Source organism: Pseudopipra pipra, chromosome 4, assembly GCF_036250125.1.
Source record: "Pseudopipra pipra isolate bDixPip1 chromosome 4, bDixPip1.hap1, whole genome shotgun sequence".
NCBI lineage: Eukaryota > Metazoa > Chordata > Aves > Passeriformes > Pipridae > Pseudopipra > Pseudopipra pipra.
Genome location: NC_087552.1, coordinates 1,505,866 through 1,533,057, shown reverse-complemented (window position 1 = coordinate 1,533,057; position 27,192 = coordinate 1,505,866). Strand labels below are relative to the sequence as shown.

The following is a 27,192-nucleotide window of genomic DNA, read 5'->3' as shown; positions in this document are numbered from 1 at the left end:
CAGCTACCTGCAAAACCAAAGACAGCCTGATGAAACACTGAGCCAAAGGCAGCACAAAGGGGACTACAGCTGCAGGAAACAGAACAGGCTCATCTGGGCCATGCAGGGATCGCTGCTTGGCAAACCTGCCCACGGAAACCCAACCCAGGTGGCTCAGATTTGGACAAAGCTGGGCCAAAATCACCCACAGGTCTCCAATCCCTCTGTGGGCTGCAGATTCCTGTCACACTGAGGTTTTCTGCAAGAGCTCTCCCACCTCAGCACTGAGAGGTGGGAGAGGCCGTTGGCAAATCCATGAGAGAGGGAGGAGCTGCACAGCAAATACAGAGGGGATTTCAGCAAGCTCTGTACAAATGAAGATTCAAGGTGCTTTCCCAGAGCTAAGGGAAACCTTAAAGACTGATAAGGAACAAATATTGTTCTTCATTCACATATCCTGCATCAGGTATAAAACCACATCCAGTACCACTTAAAGCCCGTCAGGTTTTAAGTGGCAAACAAACGTCAAGGCCCTCAGTCCTGAAAAACAACTCCTTTTATTTTAGATTTTTATAAAAGAAATGCTTCTCCATGAACAAGGGAGAGGCTGTACTGGGTAGCCATACCCCTACACAAGGTTTCCAGGTATCAATGGAACGACACAAGGTTTTCCAGCTAGAGGGAACACCTTGAATCCAGGATTCCTGAGCAGGGCTCCAGCAGGTCTGCAGTGTGTCTCACAATCACTTCCCACCAACCCCCAAAGGGCCAGTGTGGGCTGTAAAATCCCTATTAGAAGTTCCTCCCTTGCCCAGGGGGATACTCTGCCTGGGGAAGCGAAACTCCAGAACCTCCAACCTCACGTTATTTATGTGCATTTAGTCATTTCTGCATTTTTTTTTTAAACCTGGGGCTGATCCCGAGGACACTCACTGTAAATGGGGCCAAGGGGAAACAGGGATGCACATTCACAGCCTCCCTCAGCTCCTTCCCTCCGGGGCTTCGTGAGCATCTCATTATCCTCCCATCAGACACCACAGGTTTTCCTGTGAGCTGGGCAGGTTCCCAAAGGCCAGATCCCCCACCGTCTCCAAAGCCACCAGCACTTCCAAAGGAGGGGTAAAGCCCTGGGAAATGAGCATGGCACTGATGGAAAAGAGCAGTTCAAATTACAAGGAACAGGTGAAATATGCTGTTCCCTTCGGCAGAGAGGGGCGGAGCTGGGGGACCCCTTCCCACCTTTCAAGTCCAGAGCCCCAAAAGGGGGTTTCTCCAGGCCTGTGCAGGGCAGAAGATGGGTGATTTACCTATTTATTTATTATTTAACTGAGCCTGCAGGTCGCCAGCTGCTACATCCCCGGTAACGCTACCTGGGTCACATCCACCAGTCAGCTCCAGCCTCTCAGGACACACCTGGAGAAGAGCCGAGAGCTGCACCAGGTGGAATATGTGCCTGGAGAAACAGGAGCAGGTCAGGACCGGAGCCACAGCTCAGCCAAGCCAGCACAGAGGCCAAAGCCGGGCCCAGTGCTGAGCACTGAGAGCGAGGAGACCAGGAGCTCCTGGCTGCACGCTCATTAGGAAAAAAGAAGGAGCTATATTTAGCCCAACCATGTCTCCTAATATAAAATATTGATAGTCTTTTCTTGGTTTTGCAGGAAGAGAGTAATTAGCCACCATTGGAGAAAACACAGGAAAAATTTCAGGCCAAAGTGAGCATCCTCAGGCACTGCTTTTTTCTGCGGTGACTGGCAAACATTCCCACTGTATTTACAACACAAACGGGTTTCAGAGGCCTCTGAGCCCAGAAAAGCACTTTTAGTCATCCTGATCCCTCTGGAGGTTGTCCCTGTGCTGCCTGGGCCAGTCAGTGGCCCCAGCAGAGAGCTCAGGGTGTTCCTGGAGCACCCTGACACAGCAGTGAGCAGCACTGCCAGCTCCTCTTGAGCTGCCGAGGGGAAAAGAGAGGGGAAAATAACCTTTCCTTTCTGAACTAGGGACGTAATTCAACTGAGGGCTGAGGCCTCATAACCTTTGTAAGGGGAAAAAAGAAGAGGACTGACGTGCTTGAAAGTTTCCCTTGGAGCAAGAGCGGTGCACAGACTTTTCCAGCACAGAGAGCAGGGCCAGGCAACCGGCCAAGCACCCCCAGGCTGAATGCAGTTTGCATCTCCATTTACACAGCTCTCCATCAGATACATGCATGCCATTTGGAAAAAATGCCAGCACATGTATGCAGGCTTCCCAAAACACAAGGGAGGCACGGCAGAGCGGGATCCCAGAGGAGGAGAAATGGGAGGGCCGGCACAGCCTCCCAAAATCCAGCACAGGGAAGTCGTGGGAAGATCACAGAGGGACAGGAGTCTCTTCTCTCTGCTCAGGGCAGGATGATAAAACCTGAGCAGTGCAGAAAAGCAACACCAGCAGCACAGATCCCTGTCAGTGTGGCAGCACCTCTCAGAGAACAGCAGGAGGGTGCTCCAGCCAAAAGCTTCCCTGAGACCCACGGCTGGAGGAGCTGCCCAAGCTGGGACAGCCACCATGAACTAACTCACCCCAGCTTTCTGCTTCTGTTTCACTGATTTAAAATTAAACTTTAGCTCCACGGTGGTGGCTTTTTGTTTGGCCTTTTTTTTTCCCCCTGTGGTCACTTTGGGAGTTTTTAAACCACTGCTCACACAGTGCCTATGGTTTCTTAATCTTCACTGGAAGGTCAAGTGGCTCCGCTGAAACCCCTTAAAGAGCAGTTTGGAAGTAAATAAAGGAGAAGTGAGCCAAGGCAAGGCACAGGCTTTGACGTCTCCTGAGAAGTCACAAGCTGCAGGTCAGATCTTGCACTGAAATTTGAGAGTCAAAACTTTGGTGTGAGGTTTTAACTTGTGAGAGCCATTAAAAATCACCTGCTTATCCATTAAAAATAGCCCGACTTGGTCCATAGAATGTGACCCACCTCATAAAGATCTCTCTTTGGTCCACGTTCATAGCTAACTTTACTAAAAGAAACACTTTTCAGTTTCCCCAGGAGAAATTTTAGGCTGCAAAGTTCTGCAGGATATGGTTTCAAAAGCAGTTTCTGGGGGAATTGGGGCAGACAGCTCTCTGGACAGAAACACTTCATGGTTTTGGGGATGCATTTGTGTAGGATGCAAAATAGGAGGGTTTTTTTTATTTTTAGGCTTTGTGATCACTTGCACTGACAATAAAAAGTGCCTCCTGCAGACAAAGGATGCCGTCACAGGAACATTCGCTGGCAGAACAAGCTCCTAACACAGTTCCTGATCTTCCTGCCTTCAGCTGCAATTCAGCTGTGCCAATACATCCAGGGCAGTAAGGGAAACCTCTTTGGGTTTGATTGTGGGTTGTTTTTTGTTTGTTTGGGGAGGTTGTTTGTTTGCTTTTTTAACACGGCTCAATTTGGAAACATTAACAACATCAGTCCAGGTGGGTATTCTGAACAGGAGGGGTAATTCCAGTAGAGCTCAACCACCCATTTCTGCAGACCTTTGTCAGGAGGAGCAGCCAAATCTGCTTCAGCTGCAGCAAGCAACAATAAAATCTTACAGATGACCTGCAAACAGATTTTTCTGGGCGGCGGGGGGGAAGGCAAAGCAGAAGGAAGAGAGGAGGAGACTGAATTCCTCGGAGCTCCAGCCAGCCATCTGTGATTTCAAAGGATCCAAACCTACTGCTAGAAGAAATCCTCTAACTGCAAGTTGTGATTAGAAATTTCAAAGCTGTGGGCGGGGGGCTGGGATGGATGTTAATTTTAGTACCCGGGGCTTTCTCTCAGCTTAACTCTTTCCTGGCCCTGCAGTGAAGCAGCCTGGAGTGTGTCAGTGTCAGACCTAAACGAGCCCGCGGGGGATGCTGCACCTTCAGCCAGCAGCACGGCTGAGCTGTGCCTAAGCCAAAATTCGGGAAGAGGTAATTTCATGGAGGCTGGGAGCTGGAGAGGGCCCTTGCCACTTGTCTGTGTGACTCACCCCCAGCTCACTCCCACAGCCTGCTACAAAGGCAAGCCTGTGAGATATTTTGGCAGCGTCGCTCACGTACATCATATGCTCGCCACTTCTTTTCCTCCAACCAGATTTTCCCTGGGAGTGCAAATAAAGCTGACCTCATTTTAGTGCTGGTTTTCCAAACGGATGAATTTTTCCAAACATCTTAAAGGAACCTGCCAGCTAAAACCACGGGTCGGCAACAGCAAAAAGAGAAGGCAGAGCAATGTTTTGATGGGAGGGAAGGGAGGAGTTTTAAGTCTGTTTTGAAAGAGAAATCCCAGGGTCCATTTAGCAGCAAGGAAGGAGGAGCAGGAGCCCTCTGGAAAGGGCTCCACCACAAACTGGATTAGTTTTAACAAATCTTTGCTTTACTTTGTTCCACCAGCCTCGTGACTGACACCAGGGGTTTGCTGTTTAAGGGAAGCTAAAACGGTATTTTCCAAAGTAGGGCCTTTTAAAAAACAAGGTAGAAGATGAACTCCTGACTGAACTTTCAGACAATGTCACCATTCTTCCCTCCTGGCAGGATGGGCACGATTCCAGCCCCATGCCCGAACTACTCCCTGTTCTAACGGCTCTGTTTGGAAATGCCAAGGGAGGGGGTCTGCATTTGCTTTTTGCCTAACAACTGCCAAGATGAGTCCATTCAGGCAGCCTTTGCCCAGAAAGGCCTTTGGTCAGTAATGGCTTAAATGTTCTGTGCCACAGCTCCTGAGTGATGCAAACAAGCTGCTTGAATCACAGCTCCCTCCCTTCTGGGGCAGCGTGTGGAAACACATGGAGCACACTGTGGATAAAAGGTAAAGCCGGAATGCAGCCCTGGGAGAGCAGCTCCAGCTGCACAACGGATGTGTTTGATGCAGAGAGGGGATGAAACTCAATACATTTTAATGAGTTCTGCTGCGAGATTTTGGTTTATTTGAACCTAAAAATCAAAGGAAAATGTAAACTCCTCACAATGTGCTTATTAAAATCAGCCAAAAGACTGATTTTGGTAGGAATGGGCCCTGCTATTGTTCGGCAGCAGATCCCAAGGCTTGGGAACAGCCCTGCTGCCAGGTCAGGAATGTGAGCCTTTACTGTGTGCACTGGGGTGTCACATCAAGGGCGGGGACAATTAGTGGTCACATGCTGAACAGGTGGTGCCACCTCCTTGTCCAGAACTGAAGCACCAGACAGGAATAAAGCAAAGAAACATGAGCATTTGCTGAAATGATCCCCATTTTTATGGTTTTTTTTCAACCTAAATAAATCCAAGAAAGCCATGGCTGGCCCTGTACCAAGCTGTCTGTACACCATGAGCACAGCTCCCAGTGATGACCAACCAAGGTTTACACAGCAGCCTCTGGGTTCTGCTTTGGGACCCTCTGGCTCTTTTGGGGACAACATCCAGGATCAGAAGGGAACACCTGGGAACCCTCTGAGAAACCCTCTGAGGGTGCTGCTGTTGAAGAGCCACCAGGCCATGGGCCTGAGGGAGCCATAGCAGCTCCTAAAGAGTATCACCAGCTGCCCCCTAATCAGGGAGGGTGAGGCACCCTGGCAGCAGCACCTGGGCAAGGGCTATATAAGGGGCAACTCGAGACACCACCACTTTTTGCAGGTTGTGGCGAAGGAAGGAGGGACTCAGGTAGGCCTGTTCCAGTATAACCAGTCTCAGGTTTGGTGTGGCACACCGTGGGGCAGTTTGGCCTCTCCCTTGCAGAGGATTTTTTGTCTTGCAGGAGCCGTGGCGCCGAGTGAAGAGTTTTTAGGAGGAAGCAAGCAGGCTGCACAACAACAGCAGAGGAGCTTTATGGGAGATGGATGGGACCTTGTCTGGGACTCAGCAGCCGGGAGAGCCTCAGCCCCCCTTTGCAATACAGAAGCAGGCAGTGTCCACTTCCATCCTCAAGGAGCATGTAAGTGTCTGGAGAAGGGAAAGGGTGGGAGCAGGTGATTTCTGGCACTAAAAGGAAAGTTTGTGCCCCACTTAAGGCTTTTAACAACAAGACAGGCTCACCACTCTTGTAAAAGGGAGCCACCTGTGCATTTGGGCAAAAAGTATGGGCTACCTGCCCCTAAACCAGGCCAGACCTCTAGGAAGGTGGTGTGTGATTGCAGCAGTGATTCAAATGACTATGGAGATCCAGGGGAGGCAGACAAAGGCTTCTTAGGCCCTAGTGATGTTCTCAGTGCTGGCCACCAGCTGGCTGCAGAACCAGGCTCGGTGAAAGGGTTTGAGGTTCTACAACCACAGAATCCTGCTTGTGGTGCAGCACCTGCTTGGGAGCGACAGGATCCACCTTGCCATGCCAGGCAAAGGTACCCCTGCCATTGGAATGCCTGACCAAAATTTTACAGAGGGCTTCAAAGCAGGTATGGCAGTGCAGGTACTGTGGGAGTGATGGGGCTGGTGAACAAAGGACTTGGGGTGACACGTACACTGAGAGCAGCTTGCCTGTTCTTCAGGCAGCAACTGCTGAAAGCAGAGCAGGAAGGCTTTAAAAGGAAAAAAAAAAAAAGGGCAAACCAAACCTGGCATTATGTAATGTCTCACTGCCAGTCTCCTAAAAGCAACACAGGCAGAGCATGATTCACTTCTCCCACCACCAATAGAACTAGGTAGAAATCAACAGTAACTTGAAGGAAGTCACTCCAAGGAAAAGCAAGCTCACAAAGTATGAGAGTGAGCAGTAATTTCATAAAATAGGGCCAGAGGCTTTCAAGCTCATAAAAGCCAACTCTCTACAGGCGAGGGCCAACAGGCATTCGGAATTGAAAGCATCATGCACCACCTTTTGAGTAATATAATCCCCTGAAACCAAATAAATACAATGCCTCTGTGGGCAAAAACACAGAGACAGGACTCAGCAGCAGCTCTTTTTGTCTTTCGGCAGTAGTCGGTCATTAACATCAGTGAACAGCAATAAAACCAAACAAGTTTATACCCAGTTCAACACCCACTTCCAAAAAATGTCTGACTACAATGGCTTGATTCCTCTTGACAACAACAAAAGGGAATTTTGTCTGAAAGCCTAAGTGCTCACCAAGGCCAATATTTTGCTTTGCAGATTCTGATTGGCTTCGGGGTAAATTATCAGTGATTACAGCTAATATCAGGATACAGTGTGAGGCAGTAAAAAGAGATAATTATGAGGAAATGAGGAATTATCTGCTGTTGAAACAATAGATCAATTATGAGGTACAGCACAGTAGCTGCAGAGCAGCATTCTTGGGCTCTGAGGGTACTGTCTTCTTCTTTCTCATCAACCAAAGAGAACCCACAGTTATAAAGCTTAATTATCCTCCAGGAGCTCAAGCTTGCTGACTAATTAGTCTCTTGTTGAGACAATACAGAAAAGGATATAATTCCAATTGTCCGCAAAAATAGGATGGCACAGGCACAGTCCTGGCTCTTGCCTATGTATTTATCTCTCCTGCCTTCTGAGTATGAAGGTAACAGCTGTGATATCCGTGGTTCTGGACAGCCTAAAAACAGCCCCCAGCCTAAAATAAGTCAAGGCAGGGAAGGGAACTCCGGATAAAGAGGAAGGCAGCGGTGTGTCTGTGGCAGTGTGCAAGGCAGCCGGAGTGTTCCTGCCGCTCAGCCACAGAGGAGCCGGGTGAATCCCGCCCTGCTCCTGGCACTGCACACACACACACTTGCAGGGCTCTCACAAATGCAGACTAAGCTGGCTCTGGTGCTCAGGGTATTACTACAGCGGTTGCAGGCTCTGTAGTTGCATGGCCACAGTTAGGAGTGCTTAAACTGAAGATGTGCAGTGCAAATTGTTAAAAAAGTAAGGGCTGAAGCCTTTAGGAGCCAAGTTCTTGTCTGACAGACCGCTGTAGTCAAGGGCTACCCCAGCCAAGAAACAGGACCCTGAGGTATACAGCAAAACACCACCAAAAAGGCACAAAAGCCTCTGGCAGACGGGTTCATCCAGCACCTCCCATCACCCAGGTAAGGAAAATGTTTGATGTCCGGGCTGATGAGCAGTACAGACTATCTGCAGTAACATGTCATTCCTGAGTGAGCTTTTACATGAGTTTATGGCATAGCAAGTGCAAATAGCCATTATGGTTAATAAATCAGTCTCAGTAATATTTGCAGTTAGCAAACACACAGGAAGGGAAAATGTCAGACCACATCTGCTCCGTACTGAGACAGGAGACACCTGACATTTCCTTCCACCTCAATGACTTCACTGTGCTTGTTTGGCCTTTGAAAACAGTTATTATTGTGCTGAAATCTCAAAGAAACTATTCTCAGTGAACCAGAATCCCCCTTGAAATCCACCTCCTTGATGGCAAGCCTGGATTTCCTGCTGCTTCATTGGAGTGCCCTGGTGGTTCTTCGGTCAGTACCTCCCCTGCACCCAGAGTCACCCAGGGAGCAAAGTAAAAAAGGCACAAATTGGCAGCTTCCTGGGCAGGTCAGCTCTAGACACCCATTCTACATCCTGCAGGGGAGGAATTCACATCCCACATTTCACACCATCTGGAGATACAGGTCTTCTTCACTCACAGTTTGCTCCCTGCTCGGGCAGTGGAGTCCTAAGGGTTATATAATTTGGCAGTCAAAATATGATGTCTAATTTTGTTGAGGTCCTGCCCAGCCTTTTTAAAGTCTGTTTGAAACAAACGGCAGGCTGCTTATCTATCCCTTCCATCACCCGGTTCAGATGGCTCATTTCCATCAGCGTGACAGATGTGCTGAACCTCATCTCATAAAAACACAAAGATTAGACCTGTGAATGTAAGTGCTCCCAAAAATCCAGTTCAGCAGGAGGTCAAAAGTAATTAATGCTTTAACCACTGAATGGTTGCAGGTGTGCAAGGGGAAGCTTCTTCCACCAGGCCCTGAGGGAGGGCACCTTCCACCACATGGACACTGCTCCAGGCCTCGCTTCAGTCCCTGCATGAGCTCTGCTGAGAAGCAGGTCAGCACAGAAGAGTTGGAATGGAAAAGGTAAGGGGCTGTAATTACAGGGGACATGCTCCAGGCTTTAAAAGGCTCTCAACACTTTGTCCACCAAAGAGCTTCTCCCGGGGCAGCAACACGAGCCAAGGCAGTGGCATCAAACAGCCTCATGCCTGGGCTGACCTCTGTTTAAATTGATAAATGTACGTCCAGGGGCTGCAGCCCCAGGGCATTCTAGACATGGAACAGGGGGAAAGCCTGGCATCCACCAAGGGGATGGTCCCACCACAGCAAGGCTCTTACCAGTTCACATCAGTATTTTTAAGTAGGGTCCCAGAGCAAACAAAGCACAGGATTTGGAAGTACAGGTCGGACACAGTAAAAGGAGCATCTAAGGTCAGCTCTGCCACATCAAATATACGCGAGCTCTGCATGGGGGTGAAGGATAATTAAAAGTATATGTACATGTACGCCATGTGAAAGTTCAGTTCCTGCTGGGGAGAAGCCAAAACACCAGCTTCCCACACCCCACACCAAGGTCTGTGCAGGCACAGAGGAGAGCCAGCCAAGCTACTTGAAAAACAAAACTGATTCATTTGCAGGGATCCAAAATCAAACCCTCGAGACAAGGAAAAGATGCCGTGATTTGCTTTTTGGAAGACAAACTCCTCCCCAGCCTCACCTTGGCTAACCCGGGCTCCAGATGTACCTGCAGTGGGGCAGAGCTGGGGGGCACAATCACAGCTGTCACCTCTGCATGGAAAAGGGGAGACGCTCCCCTTTCCAGAGTGTGTCGGGACCACGTGCATCTCGGTCAGTTTTAGTATTTAATTTTAGTATTTAATAAAAAAATCTCACCCTTCTGTCTCAAAAAGGGGCTGTGCCACGCACAGGCTGTTGCAGCGCACTATGGAAAGAATGTTTGGGAGCAGACAAAGGCTGATGCTGAAAAGCATTTTTAAATTCAGGCTTGAAACAGTCTGCCTTTTAACACCCTTATTTTTAAGAGCAGGAAAATGAGGGATTGTTCCTTTTTCCCTCCTTCACAGGGTCAAAAGGGGAGGATACGGGAACAGGTTTTCCTGCGTTCAGTTTTCAGGAGGATTTTTTTTTTGCCAGTCTGCTTTCTTTTTACCACAGGCATGAAACAACCCACGGCAATCTCGTCCCTTTGAGCAGACCCCTGAAATGAATTTATGGAACACCCCTTTGAAGATGGATTTGCAGAAGGCAACGTTGCTCTTCCTTCAAGGAAACTTAATCTCTGCAAATGAAGTACGTGAAGAGAACAGAACAAAACCGGGGGCCCACAGGGAAGCCGGAGAGAGACTTCATCAGGTACTGTAGTGACAGGACAAGGAGTAATAGGCACAGACTGAAAGAGGGGAAATTAAGGTTAGTTATCGGGAAGAAATTTTTCCCCGTCAGGGTGGTGAGACACCGGAACAGGTTGTCCAGGGCAGGTTGCGGCTGCTCCATCCCTGGCACTGTTCAAAGCCAGGTTGGACGGGGCTTGGAGCAATCCGGTCTAGTGGAGGTGTCCTGCCCATGGCAGGGGGGTTTGGGACTAGATCTTTAAGGTCTGTTCCAACCACGTAACATTCTGTGATTCTAAATCTTCACTATGACCAGAAAGTCACAGTTGGGGCACAGATCGGGGACCAGCACCGGCACGGACACACAAAGCACCGCTCGCAGGATGCTTGGCGCGTTTGTAGTCACAAGTTAAAACGTTTATACCGCCAGCGCTGCACAGCGATGCCGTGCGCGCAGCCCTCGCACCCCCCGCTCCCCCCGTCCCCGCCCGGCTCTCACCTCCCCTGCGCGGCGGCGGGGTGCCCGGCGGGGCCCGGCCATCAGCACCCCATGGCGGGGCGGCGGCGCCGGGGCTCCTCCGCGGCGCTTCAGCACCGTGCGGGGCCCATGCCCGGGGCGGCGGCGGCGGCCGGCGGGCTCCTCATGTCGCCATGACGGGCGAGGGAAGGCGGCTGAGGGGAGGTTGGGGGTGGAGGGGGGGGGGAAAGGTAGGCGGGCCGCCGCCGCCCGGGAGGGAGGGAGGGGGTTAAAATAAAATAAAATAAAATAAAAATGAAAAGGGAAGGGGGGGGGAGCGAGAGGCAGCCCGCAGCCAGGCGCTTCCCGGGGGGATCGGGGAGGGGGGGTAGGAGGGGAAGAAGCGCCGGCGAGGCGGCGCGAGCGCCCCTCAGCGCGGAGCCGCCTCACCGCCTCCCCTCAGCGCCGCCGCCAGGGGACAAAGCCCCGTGTGAGGAGGGGCGGAGGCCGCCGGCGGCCGGAGGCGGTTCTCCCCTCCCGGTTCTCCCCCCGCCGCCCGGTGAGGGTCCCGCCGGCGGGCGGCTGTGAGGGGGAGTCGGGGAGGGGAGCAGGGACTCTTTTCTCTGGCGGAAGAATCGCGCGTCTCGGTCGCTTCGCGAAAGCATCCGCGGCGCGTGCGCGTGCGCGTGCGCGCGGCTTCGCGAGAGCGCGGAGGGGAGCTCGGAGCCGGGCCGGGCCCGGTGTCTGAAGTTGCGTTTAAAACACTCGCGAAGCGATGAGAAAAGGCGTCTGTTTGTAGTTCAACCCCTTCTCGTGTGGACCCTCAGCAAAAGCGCCGAGTTCTTGCCTGTTCTGTGCCCGTTCCGTGTCTCCCAGCCTGCGTGTGCTGGGACAGACCTCCTTGTTTATTCCGTATAGATCCCTTATTTACTGCCCGCCCTGCAGAATGTAAACAGGAATTTGCCCTGGACTTTATTTGCTTCCTTAGGCCTTTCCCCAGCACAAAGGGTGTCACTGCACTTTTCCTTTTCGTATCCAGGCTATGTCTGGCATTCCCACTGACTGCATGAGTGCCAGGGAAGCTGAGATGTTGTCTTACACCTCCATTCTTTAAGAACTGGACAACTAAACCTGTGAATGTCCCAATTTTTTTGTAACTTAATTTTCTTTTTTTTAAATGGGTTTGGGACTGTGTTAAAATATAGTATAGCCGAGACCAGGAACAGAATAAATACTTGGCATGCAAATCCTGGCATGGTGAGGAGTGTCAGAATCTTGCCACACCACCAGAGGTTGAAATGAACAGATAAAAGCAAGAAGTTCAGAGCAAAGGCAACTCGTTTTCTTTAAACTCCTTCCAGTATCTGTAATTATTGGCTGTTCTGACAGCACACAAAGGAGGATTTCCTCTAGAGATAGTAAGCACAGTGACATAAATCAAGCACGGGGAGAGCATAGGGTTGTTTTTTTTTTTCAATTTATTTCCTGACAAATTAACTCTGAATCGGTTTGCTAAAAATTCATCTGTCACAGGCTTTTTTTTAACCCTTTCCCTAGTAGCTTATAAGACTGAAATGAAAGGCTATTTTTGCTGCAGCAACCCCTCTATGCATGGGGTGAACTGCTCTTGGAATCCAAGCCTGCCAAATGCTGCTCCCTTCCATTTTTATTCATTTTCACCTTGACTTTTCAAACTGAGAAGGTGCAGAGAAGGGCAAGTCCCGCTGGAATTTTATCCCGCTTTCACAATTCCATTCTAATTCTTCTGGGACTCGTTGCTTAAGAGTCGGCGTTTCAGAAGTCTGTAAAGCTGTGGCAGTTTTCCAAGATCCCACTGGTAGTTTGTGGCAGTCACCACAACCAAGGGATTTAGAGAGACACTGCTGGGAAAGAGAGAGAGGCAGCCAGCAAGAATTCCATGTGTTTGTCCAGGGAAAGAGGCAATATTAAACCTAGAGAAGAGAAATGACCTTGGTGATTGCAATGAGGCACACCTGGAGCACGGCCACTGTCCAACGGCAGGCAGGTGTTTTGTGTTGGACTTGATGGCCTGGAAAAAAACTGGATGTCTTGGAGTGGTGGAAAGACTCCCAAGGGCCATGTCAGCCAAGGAAGAACACTTTGGTTGCAGGGGTTCACAGCCAAACACTGAAATGTGGAAAAGGGATCTCGCCCCGATAGGAAGGACCTGGGGGTGCTGGTGGATGAGAGGCTGGACAGGAGGTGTCCATGTGCATTGGGATTGTTCAGCCTGGAAAAGAGAAGGCTTTAGGGTGACCTAATTATGGCCTTCCAGTGCTGGAGGGGAGCCTGTAAGAAAGATGGAGAGAGACTATTTACAAGGGCCTGGAGTGACAGGACCAAGGGGGAATGGCTTCAAAGTGAAAGATATTAGGTTTAGATTGGATATTGGGAAGAAATCCTTCCCTGTGAGGGCGGTGAGGCCCTGGCACAGGTTGCCCAGAGAAGCTGTGGCTGCCCCATCCCTGGAGGTGTCCAAGGACAGCTTGGACGGGGCTTGGAGCAACCTGGGGTAGTGGAAGGTGTCCCTGCCCATGGCAGGGAAGTGGAACTGGGTGAGCTTTAAGGTCCCTTCCAACCCAAACCATTCTACGATTCTGTGTGTCCTTGCAGCAGACATTTCTGTCTATTTTTAAACACCCTTCAGAGAAAAAAAATGGATGGTCTTGTGGTTTGGCTCTGTGTGGTGCTGTGGAGACCCAAGTGCTGCTCCCTGCCTGACTTTTGACCAGCCAGTTAAACGCAGGGATGCAAAGGTTAAGGCTCATTTTCATACCCACCCAACTTCGGTGCACTCAAAGTTCAGCAAGGGCTCGCAGAGCTCGAGGAGTTCAAACCTGTGTGCAGACAGCAGCTGCAGAGCAAGGATAGATTCACCCTCGTGTTGGGCAGGCTGGGAGGCTATATTCAAATGGTTTGTCAAGAATTTGAATATCCCCCCGAGGGGCTGGAAACATGCAAACTTGTAAAAACAACTGCTGTTTGGGTTTAGCTGCTCAGGTTCGCTCTGTGACAGAGTTATCCCTGTGGTTTTCCTTGTGTTTGTGCTTTGGCTCCAGTCATTACATAACTTATCTATATTTATTGCTAGCCTGTGATCCAAGCAGGCTTGGAGCAGCCCAGAGGAGGCAATATTGATGTTGGTTTAAAGAACAGAACCTTTAAAAAAAATAATGGAAACAGACTCTCAGGATTTCTTGGTTTTCCAAAAGCTGCAAAGAGAAGTTAAACTCCATTTTCTTTGTGAGAGGCACAGTTTGCAAGTGTGGAATGTTGGGAAAAGCAGCAGAAGGTAACAAGGAGAATCCTAAAAACATAGTTTATGGTGAAATGACCTGGCAAGGCTTTGCTCAGCTTCCAGGGAGGAAGTGCTCGTCAAAGAAAAATCATTGGCACATAGGAGCTTTCCCAGAGGAATGAAATGGGTTTGAGCACTGAACTGCCTGATCTCTGTGAGAACTGAACTATCCAAAATCATTAGTTAGTTTTGAAAAAATCTTACCCTTTTTTGTGCAATGAATGAACCAATGGAATGCTGATTTTCCCAGTAAGTCGTGTGGAAATCAGAATATAGGAATCATTAGGCTGCTCTGCCTTATAAGTACATTGGCTGTGCTTGTTCCTACAGGCAATAATTAGCTGCCCTTTGAAAAAAAAAATAATCCTGTCTTCCTGGAGAATATGTGGCAAAGGACAAAAAGAAACTAGATGCAGGCTCCTTCGTTTCTCTGAGCTCAAATGTAGATTTGCACCGCAGCTGTTAAAGGATGTTGACCCCAGAAACCATCAGCAGCAGAATTACAGGAGTGTCACCTCCAGTGGAACATCCCCACGGCCTCTGAGGACTTCGTAGCTGTTCCCACCCTGCTCTTCCTACCAGCAGGAATCTAAATTATTTACTAGGAAAACAAACCCTTGTATCCGAGCTGCACAAGATTCCCTTTCCTATCTGTTCCCAGCACGGAGCTTCTCGAAACACCGAGACGCAGTTCTGCTTTCCACCGGAGCTGTGAAATACGTGCTCACTTTTAGCAAATGAAGCACCTCTTTCACCTCATTCAGTGATTAATTCAGAGAGGAGAACTGCAGGCACTAAATTAACCTTTTTACCTGATTTAGTTTTACTAAATAAACAGCCCCATAATGTAATTTTCTCAACCAGAACAGCTATTTCCTGCGGTTTGCTTTCCTATTTGGAACGTGTTCCATTCCGAATCTATTCCATTTCGCTCGGTAACAGTAATACCTTCAGACTGTGTCCCTCTTCCCTAGGGATCACACCTGTAAATCCAGCATTCTTCCTAGAAAATAGATGAGTAGCCAGGAATGGCTGTCACAGCACGCAGGAGCACCAACAGCAGATAGGAATGTGCCTCCTCCTCAACAGCATCCCCAATTTTACCTTTTAGTATTGGCAGCGTGAATGACACGGGGGGTGTCAATTAATATCCAGGTTTTCTTCCATTTTTCCCTTCCAGAACATCAAAATTCCTTCCTTTTCTCCGTTGCTTTTAATCAGCTGACTGTGGTTGTACTCCACTGTAGACATCATCATTAATAAGTGGGTAGTTTATGTCCTGGGGAGTTGCTATCAGCACTGCAGGAGCTCATAACCTTGCCCAGTGTGTGGTGTTGCTGTGCCACTTGTGGCCGTGCCTTTTCCCAGGGATCCTTTGCCTCCCCGTAACAGTGATTTCCACTTTTCCACGTGGATCAGGATCACGTTCACTGAGGGTACATCTGAGAAAGTGTATCTGAATTCTCTCTTCTGGCAAGTGTCAAGGGGATGTTAGTGAAACGTGCCTGGGTATGGTAGCTTAGGACACAACTATGCTGGAAATGTTCTTGCAGCTGTTCCTTGGAAAACATCTGTGGGACTGGGCGTGGAAATTTGTACATCTCTGTTCACACCAGCACAGAGCAATTTTCCTCTCCTGCAACAAAGTATAAATTATTGGGAAATAAGGACATTATGCACCAATGGACATGAAATGACTAAAGGTAGTCATCTGGAAAGCAAGGGGGGGAAATGGAATATTCCTGACTGGCACAGGAATAGTATAAGCAGACTCCACAAGAATTCCAGTACTCCAGCTTCTAGTATTTGAGTAGGGATAACCACTTCTCTAGACTCAATTACTTACATTTACAGTTGGAAAAAACCTTCCATCTGTGACAGTCTGTGTTTGTATTGCCTGATAAAGGGAAGAATATACAGGTTGATGTTATTTTGTATTTATAATTAGTGAAAAGGACATTGTCCCAAAGAAGTGTTAGCAAATGACATACAAGAATTTAAGTAACTGTGGTAAAGGAGAGAAAGGAGTATTTCATTTTGTAAGTATCTTCGTATTGTCTCGTGGATGCTTTGTGCAAAGGGACCTCAGGCCTCTTAGAGTTTAATCCCAGTTATAGATAATGGAATGTTAAATTAGAAAATAAGTGTTAAATCATAAAATAAATTTACAATATCCATTCCCAGCCTTCATAACTGAGTGCTTCCTACCAAATCATTTTACTCAGCAGCTGCCTGGTTCTACAGGCAGAAAGGTGACTGCTTCTCTTTTTTTTTTTTTTTTTCTTTTCCAGGGGTTAACTTTTAATGACTAATTTAAATTCCATTTACGCAGAATCCCTATGATTTTGAAAACGCCTCCTGAAATTATGCACGGCTACCTTTCCAAAAAAAAAAAAAAAAAACCCAAAAAAACCCTAACTTTCCAAAGCCATAAGTACAACACTGCCTAGAATTATCCTGTCAATTAAATAAAAGAACCCACTTAAAATAAGTGACAGAAATACACAGTGAATTAAACGCACCTTCCAGTAACAAATGGTTATTAAAGGAGACCTCTGAGCAAACTGCTGGTTCCGTGGTCATGCTTGGACAAGCACAAGGCTATTGAAACACACAGCTGCCTTTCAGACAATTTAACTTGCACTGAAGGCAAATTATCGCCATTTGATGTCATTCTCTTGGCTTCTCAGAGGTTCCCTTCGCTGCGCAGCAGTGTCAGGGGGAGCAGGACTGGGGCTGCAGCTCCAGCTGCCCATCAAATGCTGCCTGCAACGTCCTCCTGCAGAAAACAGGCTTGTGCATCTGGTAGTATGAGCTGAAAAAAGGCAGGGACAGATATTTTAGTAGGCTTGGAGAAGCAGTATGGGGTTCTGGCAATAGCTGGAATGGGAATCGGGGAGGACTAAGACAAAGGGTGCCTAAACCCACCCCCTACAGAAGTCATGAATAATAATTGCAGTCACTGGGTAAGCTCTGAAGTGTGTCACACATTTGGAGTCTTTCCTGCTTCCTCCCTTTTTCTCAGTGCCCAGAGAGCAGAGTTTCAACAAGGTGGGGCAACAACAACAACAACAACCCATGAGCAACAGAACTGCAGATGTTCTTGCCATGGCCCTGGTGGAGTCACCATGAGTCCCTTCCCCTCGGTGCTGTCCGTAAGTGAGGGTTTGCACTGCTCTGGGGGTGATGTTCCCCCTTCCTCTTCCCATGCCAGAGCCCTTTTCAGAGCCTCCAAAATGAGACTGGATGATGTTAAAAAATATAGGTTGCACTGGACTGTTGGCTCTTTGCTCCAGATCTTTCCAGCTCTGTGTAGAGAGGCCTTTGTGACAACACAGGCTCACCAAAGAGCCAGCTCACACTCTCCAGACTTTTCCTCGCTCTCAGTATCAGGGATCATGGAATTCTGTGCTTCCCAGCACACCCTACATGGGCTCGCTGTGAAATAATAGACAGGGGCCTGTCCCTGGTGTTATTTCTGGAACAGAATCCTTTTGTGTCAGTGAAGGCTTGGAATTTCCTCCACGGTTCGGGATTTTAGCACTACAACCAATTGAATTTTTTAGCTGCGCTTCACAGGTTTTCTGCCAGCTACTGGGAATAAGGACATTTTCTAGTACACTTTTGGATTTCTCTCCTCTAGTAATCTCATCTTGGGAGCCTTGTCCCGGGACTGTGGTGCAGCTGTGCTGGTATAGAGGTATTTATATAAATAAGGCAGCTTTTACTTTCAGTAAGCAAAGTATGTGTATCAGTACATGGCAGATTTATTTAAATGAAAACTTACAGTCCATCCTAAACTTATTGATTTGTGTTTGGGTCCTGTCAGTTCAAAATACTTTCTGCTCTAAGTTTCCTGAGCAAACAAGCTGGGTTTCTTTTTTCTGCCCTCTCCCTTCCTTATTCCAAGAGCTGTTTGGAACTTGGGGTGTGGTCTCTGGGACTAACAGACTCTGGATTTGTCCGTGTGGCCGGTGAACCTCTTCCCCAACACCAACCTCCTATTTACTTTATTCCTTTATTGGGAAGCCTGTCTCTCCTTTTTTCTTGTGGGCAGCATGTAATAAATCTGAATAAATTCATTTATTTATGAATGCTGAGCCTGACTTCCATGGGCACGAGGTGAGGGGTGTGGAATTACACTCCTCTGGACAGACAGGAGCTGCACTGGTGGGGACATTGCTCCTATGGCTACTGGAGGATCAAATGCCACTTCCCTTCGGGGGCTGCTGTCTGGGGAACAAGGTTTTAAGTTCTGACAGACATATGAATCATTTCATCTCTTTGAATGTTTCCTCCCGAAGGGCCTGGTGAGGGGAAGCCCGTGCAAAGGCTTTTGATAGCTTGTATCCCCAGGCACGGGTCCCACTGCTTCTAAAAGCAACAGAATCTGCAAAACATTTCTCAGATACATATACATACTTGTGTGTACATGCACAAAGCTGTGGAGCCTCTGTATCTGTTTTCTAATAGGTGCATTTTGGTACAGAAATGCAACTCTGTGACTTCTGCCTTCCAGTTGCCAGCACTGCTGCTTGTCCTCCATACTGGGGGAATGGGGCAGCAGTGGAGCACTTGGATTAATTAGTGGCCATAAATGGTGTGGAGCTCTTTGGTTGAGTGGTTCAAGGGAACTGTTGTTCCAAGTGACCCTCGTTTTCCTTCCGTGGGTGGGCAGAGTGGGCAGACTGCTTGTGTCTGGAGTGTTAATTACTCTCTGTCGCTTAATCAGGAGGGTTGTAATCCTATTTTGGTGTGGAAATCCACATGCCACAGGGGCCAATCAGCATCCCTGATACCATCCCCTGCCAGTCAATACACAGCCATTAGCCATCCAGAACTGTTCCCGAGGAACTGCTGTGCAGACATGCCAGGACAAGTTTTGCCAAGCCACACTGGAAGACAGTTTAGCAAGGCTGGTTAAAATAATCCCAGTTTAATGGGACATGCATCTTTGGGTTCCCAAAGAATGTCAGGCAGGACTTGCTGCTCTCTAAAGCACAGCACGTTACAGAACAGATAAACTGTGTTTCCTCAGAACACTGAAAACACTTCTCATCCCCTGCCCCCCACATTTGTACTTCCCTGGATCCCAAATAAATGCCACATTGAAAGAAAATTATTCCTTGCGTAAGTGAAGAAAAAGAAAACAACAACAGATTTTGTTTCCTGACCTCACCACGACTCCTCCTTTTCCCACAACACTCCATTGTTCTGCCAGGTCCAGACAGCACAGGGAGCAGACTCGTTTTCCCTGTTTTTAATCCCAAAGCTGGAGTCCATCACTTACAATAAGGATCCTTGGGGTTTGGTGGGTTTTTTTCTCGATCCTACTCAGCTGTTTGCAACAAATGAGTTAATTACCGAGGAACAAAGATGAGGCAGGGATCCTTCTCTCCCAGCTTGGGAAGTGAGCCATGCTCTGATAAGAGATTTCCCCCCTCAGGTTACGTGATGTATTGAAGGATAATTTTTCAGTGTGTTCTATTAGGTTTAAATCAGTAAAGGGAAAGGAATGTATGTGTTCAAGTAGGTGTCTGAATTGGTATTTTTAGAGCTGTCATGCTCTGTGCTTGCAAAATGAACATTTTCTGTCCTTTAGGTAAACCGGAACTTATGTTCCACTATGTTGGAGGAGGACGAACAGCCACGTTCCATATCCGTGGTGGCAAAATACACTTCAGAATGTGGGGAGAAATAAAAGGAGTGACCGCCCAGGGCTTTTGGAGAACAGAGACTGGAGCCGAGAGCCTCATCCTGTAAATGTCACCTGGATGTTGTCACTGCGTGGAACCAGTCGGAAGTCGGTTCTTCCACTCACAATTGTTAACAATTAATTTTTCAAACTGGAGCAGACCCACAGCTCCCACTTCAGAAGCCACAATGGCTTTTGTCCCCCCCCCAAAAATCAGCCGGTGCGCCGGTTCATTCACCGTGTGATGGGAGGGATGCTCAGGTGCAGCTGGTGGTACCTACAGGAGCGCTGGCCCCCGTCAGGAATCACCCTGAGGAAAAGTCGTGCGTGTTTACGGGAATCTCGGAGCGCTTGGCATCCAAACAAACTCGAAGGAAGCGTTGGCCGTCATCGCTGGCAGAGCAGGCAGGGACTGTGCCTCGAAATAGCGCTTGGCAGAGGAACGCTGCTGACGGCTCGGTGGAGAAGGCGGATTTGCTTTTCCAGACCGAGACATTTCATAAACAGTTTCTGTTTGTTGGAGCTGTGGAACCTCACTAGATCAAACCCAGTCCTAATCTGCTGGAGCCGCCTCCACAGGCTTTTGTCTCCAGTGTGTACACACAGTCAGTCGCTGTGGTTTGGGCCCGTCCTAGGACATTTATCCCTTTGTGTTTGACCACGAGCACGTTGGGGCAGCCCCACAAATCCTCCAGACGATGGGGTTTTTGTTTTATCTGGTCAAGCTGCAGGCTGAGAAGGTCTTTGATGCAGCCTCTGACTTGGGGGCCGATCCACCATCTCCTTCCTGACACACCGAGCCTTGGATTCACTCCACGGGATGGGAAGCTTGGAAGCGCACATCCCAAAAAACTCTGCCGCACCAGGCTGTACGTAAACCTGTCGATCTGAAGCAGGACGCGGAGGGGTTTTAAAATCCAGGCGGGTGTTTGGAAGCCTCAAGGAACAGCACGAGGGGGAGGGTTCCAAAGAGATACACATTAAACCCGCGGGGGCTGAGCACTCGTCCTTACCCTGCATGGGGACACGGGGTAAGGCAGGACGGGCGGTGCGGGGGCAGAGGAGCGCTGTGGCACACGGTGCGGGGGCAGAGGAGCGCTGTGGCACACGGTGCCCGCCGGGACCCGCCGCGGCCTGAGGGGGCGCGCGCGGGCCCCTCGCGGTTGCCGGGGCCCGGAGCTGTGGGCGAGGCAGAGGCAGAACTGGCCCGACCAATCAGGAGAGACCCGGCCACGGCCGGCGGCCAATCGGCGCCAGTAAACAACACGCCCCCCCCCGCGGGGCGGGGCGGACCAATCAGGACGCGGGAGATTTGGGCGGTCTATTCAAAACGGCCGAGGCGCCGCTCGCGGCCCTTTAAAGGCGCGATGCGGCCCTTCGGCGTGTTCCTCCGCGCGGCCTCGCCGTCCATCCGGAGCGGCGCGGTGCCGCCCCGCTCCCCGCCGAGCCGGAGCGCCGCCGGGCCGCCGCGCCTTTCTCGGACCTCCGGGCGTTCTCGGAGCGTCGCTGGGCCGCGCGGGTGTGAGCGGACTATTTGTCTTCCGCGCGCCGCCTCACCAGCGGGAATCGCTCCGCGCGGGACAACAAAAGGCGTGGGCGGGGCCGCGGGGCCGCCTTCTTGGAGCGGGGCCGGGGTGGGGGCTGCAGCAGCGGCGGCCGGGGGCGGTGTTGTGATGGTGCCGTGACGGTGCCGTGACTCCCCGCGGGAGTCCAGGCCGCCCTGCCTGGATGCGGGGCCAGCGGCCGAGCCCACCCCCGTCCGCGCGGTGACGGGAGCCGGGCTCGCCTCCCCCTCCCCGAGCGCTGAAGGGCCGCGGGGGGGGCCCGGCGCCCCCTCGTCCCCGGCCTGCGGGGCCCCTTTGTTTCCCAGGTGCGGAGGGGAAGGAGGAGGAGGAGGAAGGGGAAGATGGGCAGCGAGGCGCTGTGGCTTTTCAAGCAGCTGAACCTCCACCTGGAGCTGGAGGGACGGTTCCAGCCCCGCGAGAAGGGGCTCAGCCTCATCGAGGCCGCCGCCGAGGTGGGTGAGGAGGGCCCGGGCCGCTGGGCTGGGAAGGGGGGTGGGGGCAGAAAATGCGTGGGTTTAAAGAAAATTCGAGGTAATAGTGGACGTGCGTTACCTGCGAAAAGTTAATTCTTTCCTCCTTATGCGCCGCTTGCCTTTTGTTTTAACTCTGCCTTAATTCGTAGGTGTTAGCGTTGCATTATCCAAGAGCTGCGACCTGCAGGGCAAGCAAAATATTTAGGCGTTTAGTATTTATTGTTTAGGTTTAGAGTGAGCACAGGAGCAAGCGGTTCTGTATTGTTTTCATCAGGGGAGCCTCCTGCCACCGCAGGGAAGGTGGGATGTCAAGCGGCTTTTCATTAGCGAGGTCTGGGGTAACGAACCCAGAAGCGCTCGGTGCTTCGACAGCAAAATGTAAATCGACCGTAAACATCTCCACGTAAAAGACCAAAGTTCCTCGGAGTTCAGGGAGGGCTGCGTTCTATCGGGTGCCTGGGAGGGTTTTTTTGGGGGGGAAGGGCCCTAATGTTTAACAAAAGCAAGTCCCTGAAACGAGGCTGCCTGTTTGTTGTGAAAGCAGAGCTGTTGTTCCTTAAATATTGACGCGCAGGCAGACAGCTGTGTGGTCATCTCTAAGGTCAGGAGCCACTGTGTATGCCTGCACTTGGTAAATAAGTCTGAAATATGCCTTTACATAAGAATTGGAAATGTGGCTGTGCTGGGTGTTGCTCTGGTGAGACTCAGGATCTGGCTGTAACCTCTGTACCTTGGGTGTGATTGGAATCTCAAGCGTCTAATTTTTTTTTAAAGATAAGTGAAATAAAAGTATCTGAGGAAAAAAATTGCTTCTGTTTGATATAAATAAAAGATGATTTAGGGGGTGTGTGGTCCCGGTCACTGCTGCTGCTGCCACAGAATAATCCTGACTTTGTCTGTCTTGCCATAGAATGAAAACACTCTGTGTCCAAGACAAAGGAATGCCAAGGTGGAAGATCTTTGGAGCCTGACCAACTTCTTTGGATTTGCAACTGAAACGTTTGTTTTGGCTGTCAACATCCTGGACAGATTCTTGGCCCTTATGAAGGTACAAGTGTGGCTGTTGATTCATTCTGTGCTAGCAACAGATCTGGAGTCTCCTTTGGAAACCTGGAGCACAGTTCTTTTACCTCTAAAGACAAGAAGCAGGTTGATTTATTTCTCTGATAAGTCTGTAACCTTTGCCATGTAGATGTTTAAGAAAGGAGGAATTAAGAAAAAGAAACCTGTTTGTCTTCCAGACTGTCTCTGGGTACTGTGCTAAAGCTTAACTTAGCTCTGGAACTGATACCAAATGATAAATTTCCTGGTTGTTTTTATCGTGTTTGTGCTGGTTTAAGGCAGGAAATCTGAACCTAAAGCAGTTCCCTGTTATTAAATCAGCAGAAAAACTGAAGTTGCATCAGGTTTGTGGTCTGACTGTCCTTGAGGTGGCACAAAACGGGTGGGAGAGAAGAGCAGAGGCAGGAGCAAGTTGTGGAGGGATGGGGCTGCCTGGAACAGGCTCAGACTGGATCTGTGTGGGCTGTCAGTGAGGGAAGGTGAGCACTGCCGCTCGGGGAAGTGAGGAATTACAGCTCTCACTGCAGTGGATTTGTGTAGTGATGTGGAACAGCCCCAACAGAGGCTGCTCAGCTCTCCAACTTCACTTCCTCTGCCCTGGCAGATCGATGCTGCTTGGTGGGCTCTGCCAGCTGGGTTGTGCTCCAGCTGCACTGCTGCAACTGGGTTTGCCTGGGGGCGGTGGAGGAGCTGGCTGAGGGCAGGTTTAGTTGAGATAAGCAAGTCCTTGGCTGCTGAACCGGGAATGTTCCGGGCGCTGTTGCCGTGCAATCAGGGTGCTCGTGGGGAGGGAAGTACTCACAGTGCTCCCTGTACTTTTTCAGGTGAAGCCAAAGCACTTGTCCTGCATTGGGGTTTGCTGCATCCAGCTGGCCGCCCGTGTCGTGGAGGAGGAATGCAACATCCCCGCCGCTCCCGAGATCATCCGCATCAGCCAATGTAAATGCACTGTGTCCGACCTGAAACGGATGGAAAAGATCATTTCAGAAAAGTTGCACTTTGAATTTAAAGCTACTACTGCCTTAACCTTCTTGCACTTGTACCATACTATTGTACTCTGTCATACCTCAGAAAGGTGAGTGAGCCCTTTTTGCCCCCCTGATTCCCTCCCAAAGGGTCACAGCGTTGGCTGTAGAGGAGGCAGCTCCTCAATTTTTTTTACTTCCTGACAATGGAATGCTTGTTGATCCACCTCCTTCTCCTCTTGGGTGTCTCACAGGAAAGAAGTATTGAATCTGGACAAGTTGGAAGCACAGCTGAAAGCTTGCAACTGCCGTCTGGTCTTCTCTAAAGCAAAAGTAAGTAGAAGTAGTTTTCTTTAACTTCTGGCTAGGGTTATGATTCTCTTTATATTGAGTGCTGTTTCCTTGTCCTTTTAGCCATCTGTCTTGGCCTTGTGCCTTCTCACCCTGGAAGTTCAGATGTTGAAATCTGTTGAGCTGCTGGAGATCCTTCTGCGTGTTCAGAAGCATTCAAAGGTAAATACTGCCAGTGGATTGTTTGTCCAGTTGCTGGGGCTGACACTGTTAGTGATGGAAGATGTTACATTTAAGGGACCCCTTAGCTGGGTCCCTGAGTATGTTTTTAGAGGTTGGGTTTGGCATCAGCTGAAGGAAGCAATTAAAAAATGTATAAAATCAGGAGAACTGCTGAGCTGGTGCCCGTGCAGTGCACGCTTTAACAGGCAGCTGATTGAACTTGTGCAGCTCTGGCTGTGTGTTCTGGAGAAACTTCCAGTCTGTTCGTGGGACTGCTGGGCTGGTTATTCTTTTTTTTTTTTGCCTGAATAACTGGACCCAAGGAAACAGCATGGAGCTGTGTCAGGGGAGGTTTAGGATGGATATTAGGGAAAGGTTCTTCACCCAGAGGGTGGCCAGGTGTGAAAGACAGCAATTGTACAACCCCAGTTTCTTGAGGGGTGAAAGTAGTTCCTTAAAGGACAGTATTATTCCATTTTAAAAAGGAATTTTAAATTTTTTCATTCCATTTTAAAATGGAATAACCTTTCTTTCATTTATCCTTGGGAAGTGATAATGAAAACGTTAACAACTTGACAGGCAAACTTGTCAACTCAGACTTGAACATGGCCTTGGCTGGGAGGTGTGTAGGAGTTGGTGGGAGTTCACCTTCAGAAGCAACTTTGACAAAGGTATCACGGTCATGACTCACTTCTCTCTTGAGTGATGTTTTTTCCAGGGGGGTGAGATGGAGGGTTTATCTTTAGAGCCCGTGTGTAACAGACTAAATAAGTTCTTTGGGTTTTGTTTCTTTTCAGATAAGCGATGGTGACCTACTTTACTGGAGGGAGCTGGTCTCTAAATGCCTGGCAGAGTATTCCTCCCCTGAGTGCTGCAAGCCTGACCACAAGAAGCTGGTTTGGATAGTTTCCAGACGAACAGCCCAGAACCTCCAGAACAGCTACTACAGCGTTCCCGAGTTGCCAACGATTCCGGAGGGGGGATGTTTCAACGGGAGCGAGAGGTCGGTAAAACTGCCACCACCTGGTTCATTTGTTGGGAATTCTCCTTTTCCTGTAGTGTTCATGGCAGCTCCCTGTCGCTAGGCTTTGTTAAAATGACCTTTCCCACTGTTCCTTCCAGTGAAGACTCCTGTGAAGACATGAGCAGCGGAGAGGAAAGCCTGAGCAGTTCTCCTCCCAGTGACCTGGAAGGCACCTTCTTCTTTGAACTCAAACCCAAACCTAAGTGGCAGACTCTGAGCTGTGGGTCTTAGCATTACATCTGGACTGTATTAGGTTGAGATCTCTAATGCACCATAGAGTCTTTTGGCAATAATAAATAAGGTGGTAACCCGTAAACTGTATTAAGGCAAAGACTTGCTGTGGTATATCAGTGCTTTGAATGCCTGCCTTGATTTTTCTTGTTGTTGTAATTTTAAGGAATTAAAAACAAAACACTTTCAGGTCCCCAGATCAGCAAAAAAAAAAAAGAGTTCTTGTATAGCTCTGTTGTCAGCAGCCATGAATGTAGCCCTGTACCTGCTGGTCCAAACCCCTCAGCAGCTCAACACCTGAGCTGATTTCAGGGCCTTGACTGAGAAGCATGGAGCAAGAGTGAGAGGCTTTCCTGGAATTTAAATGTGCTCCATGGGGACAGTCAAGCATTGGATTGGCCCAGGAGGAGCTGTGCAGTCCTTGTCCTGGGATGTTCTTGGGTTTCAGCATGACAAACACCCAGGCTTGGCTTGAATTCAGCTTTGACCCTGCTTTGAGCAGGAGGTTGGCCTGGAGCCCCTCTGGAGGGCAGCTCCACTCCCTGCTGCGGTGGGATTAGATCCAGCAGGCTGAGTAGGTTGTGTGGAATGGTGTGTGGACGTAGTGCCAGGCTGGAATGATTTACTCTCCAACGGGCCAAACACAAACTGCTTTTCCTTTTCAGCAGGGTCTTGAGTTGTGTACTCCAAGTAGCAATTTTTTGAAGCTTGGCTTTTATTAACTTCAGGGATCCCTATTTCACACCAGGAGTGTGTGTGGTCAGCAGGAGTTTTCTAGTCAATCTAGTTCTTACTGAGACAGTACAAAGTGCGTGGCCAGGAGTAATTTCATGTTTCCTTTAATACGGCTGTTTTTACCCTGAAATCCACATTGTATACTTCAATGTCTTTCCAATCCTAACATGTCAATCCATGCTATTAGCTTAGACTTCTTAACATGGTAAACCCTGCTAAGTCTACATTCCTTTGAATATTTAACCCCTGTAGTTGTTTTTCAGTATATTCATGTTATTGATTGAGTCATAATCAGACTTGTTTGCATGCTGATGTGAAGCAGTTAGTGCAGGAGAAGTTGGTATTAATGCAGTAATATCAGGTAAATGTGATGGTGAAGTAGTTAATGTAACGGTTTTTCCTCTGAACTGTGTTATCAAAAGCACAAATTGAAGTATGATGGTGTCTCTCCGTGGTGAGAACATGGCTAAAGCAGATTAAATGAGCTCAGAATCATGGTGTGAGGTTGTGGTGGTGCCAAAGTAGAAATGAAGGAGCAAACAAGCTTAAAAGCTGTTCCGTAGGTGCAAGAGTTGCTTTAGGAAGGTAAGAGTGATGCTGTGCAAGTCCATAACTGTTATGTGATTTCAGTTTTCTAAAAACACACACAAAAAAAAAAAGTTTACAAAAAATGTATATGAAAATGTAAATTAAAAAAATGTACAGAAAAAAAAAATTTAAAATTAAAAAACCGAGCAGAAAATACTGTATTTTTTTACATTGTATGTAACTTTTTGTAGGTCTGTGGCATGTAGATAGTAATTTATTGTGTACTCTGTATGATACAAATACTGTAACCTCTGAAGACTTCTTGCTGCAAGTCTCTGTTCCCTTCAGGAGTCCTTGGGTGAGGAACCTACTGAGTCTTGTTTCAGTTGACAACAAAAATAAACCAAGTGCTGTATTTGTTAA

General features: G+C 49.0%; 2 protein-coding genes and 2 long non-coding RNA genes across 4 annotated transcripts in view; 2 read left to right on the top strand and 2 right to left on the bottom strand.

Annotated features, from left to right (window-relative positions):
- Window positions 1–11,199, bottom strand: part of CCNI (cyclin I) — a 22,465-nt gene extending 11,266 nt beyond the window's left edge. Inside the window, exon 1 of the mRNA XM_064651388.1 lies at window positions 10,702–11,199. Within this exon, the coding sequence (XP_064507458.1) occupies window positions 10,702–10,743 (42 nt within the window). The 5' untranslated portion in view covers window positions 10,744–11,199. The remainder of the gene's footprint in view (window positions 1–10,701) is intronic.
- Window positions 3–20,055, top strand: LOC135412629 (uncharacterized). The gene is made up of 4 exons (XR_010429796.1): window positions 3–5,881; window positions 8,795–8,934; window positions 10,027–10,224; window positions 19,581–20,055. It is a non-coding gene; the product is annotated as an uncharacterized LOC135412629 (long non-coding RNA).
- On the bottom strand, window positions 12,139–22,242 carry LOC135412628 (uncharacterized). Its single transcript, XR_010429795.1, has 4 exons — window positions 21,791–22,242; window positions 19,153–20,552; window positions 16,501–16,793; window positions 12,139–15,875 (listed from the first exon to the last, which is right to left on the bottom strand). It is a non-coding gene; the product is annotated as an uncharacterized LOC135412628 (long non-coding RNA).
- On the top strand, window positions 21,295–27,192 carry CCNG2 (cyclin G2). Its single transcript, XM_064651389.1, has 7 exons — window positions 21,295–21,690; window positions 22,622–22,759; window positions 23,598–23,848; window positions 23,993–24,071; window positions 24,153–24,251; window positions 25,049–25,254; window positions 25,374–27,192. The coding sequence occupies exons 1-7, from the start codon at window positions 21,580–21,582 to the stop codon at window positions 25,504–25,506; spliced, it is 1,017 nt and encodes a 338-aa protein (XP_064507459.1). The 5' UTR covers window positions 21,295–21,579; the 3' UTR covers window positions 25,507–27,192.

Coding starts and splice junctions, on each gene's coding strand:
- CCNG2 (XM_064651389.1), top strand. CDS start 21,580: ATGGGCAGCGAGGCGCTGTGGCTTTTCAAGCAGCTGAACCTCCACCTG. Junction 24,072..24,152: donor TGGTCTTCTCTAAAGCAAAA/GTAAGTAGAAGT, acceptor TTGTCCTTTTAG/CCATCTGTCTTGGCCTTGTG. Junction 25,255..25,373: donor TGTTTCAACGGGAGCGAGAG/GTCGGTAAAACT, acceptor TGTTCCTTCCAG/TGAAGACTCCTGTGAAGACA.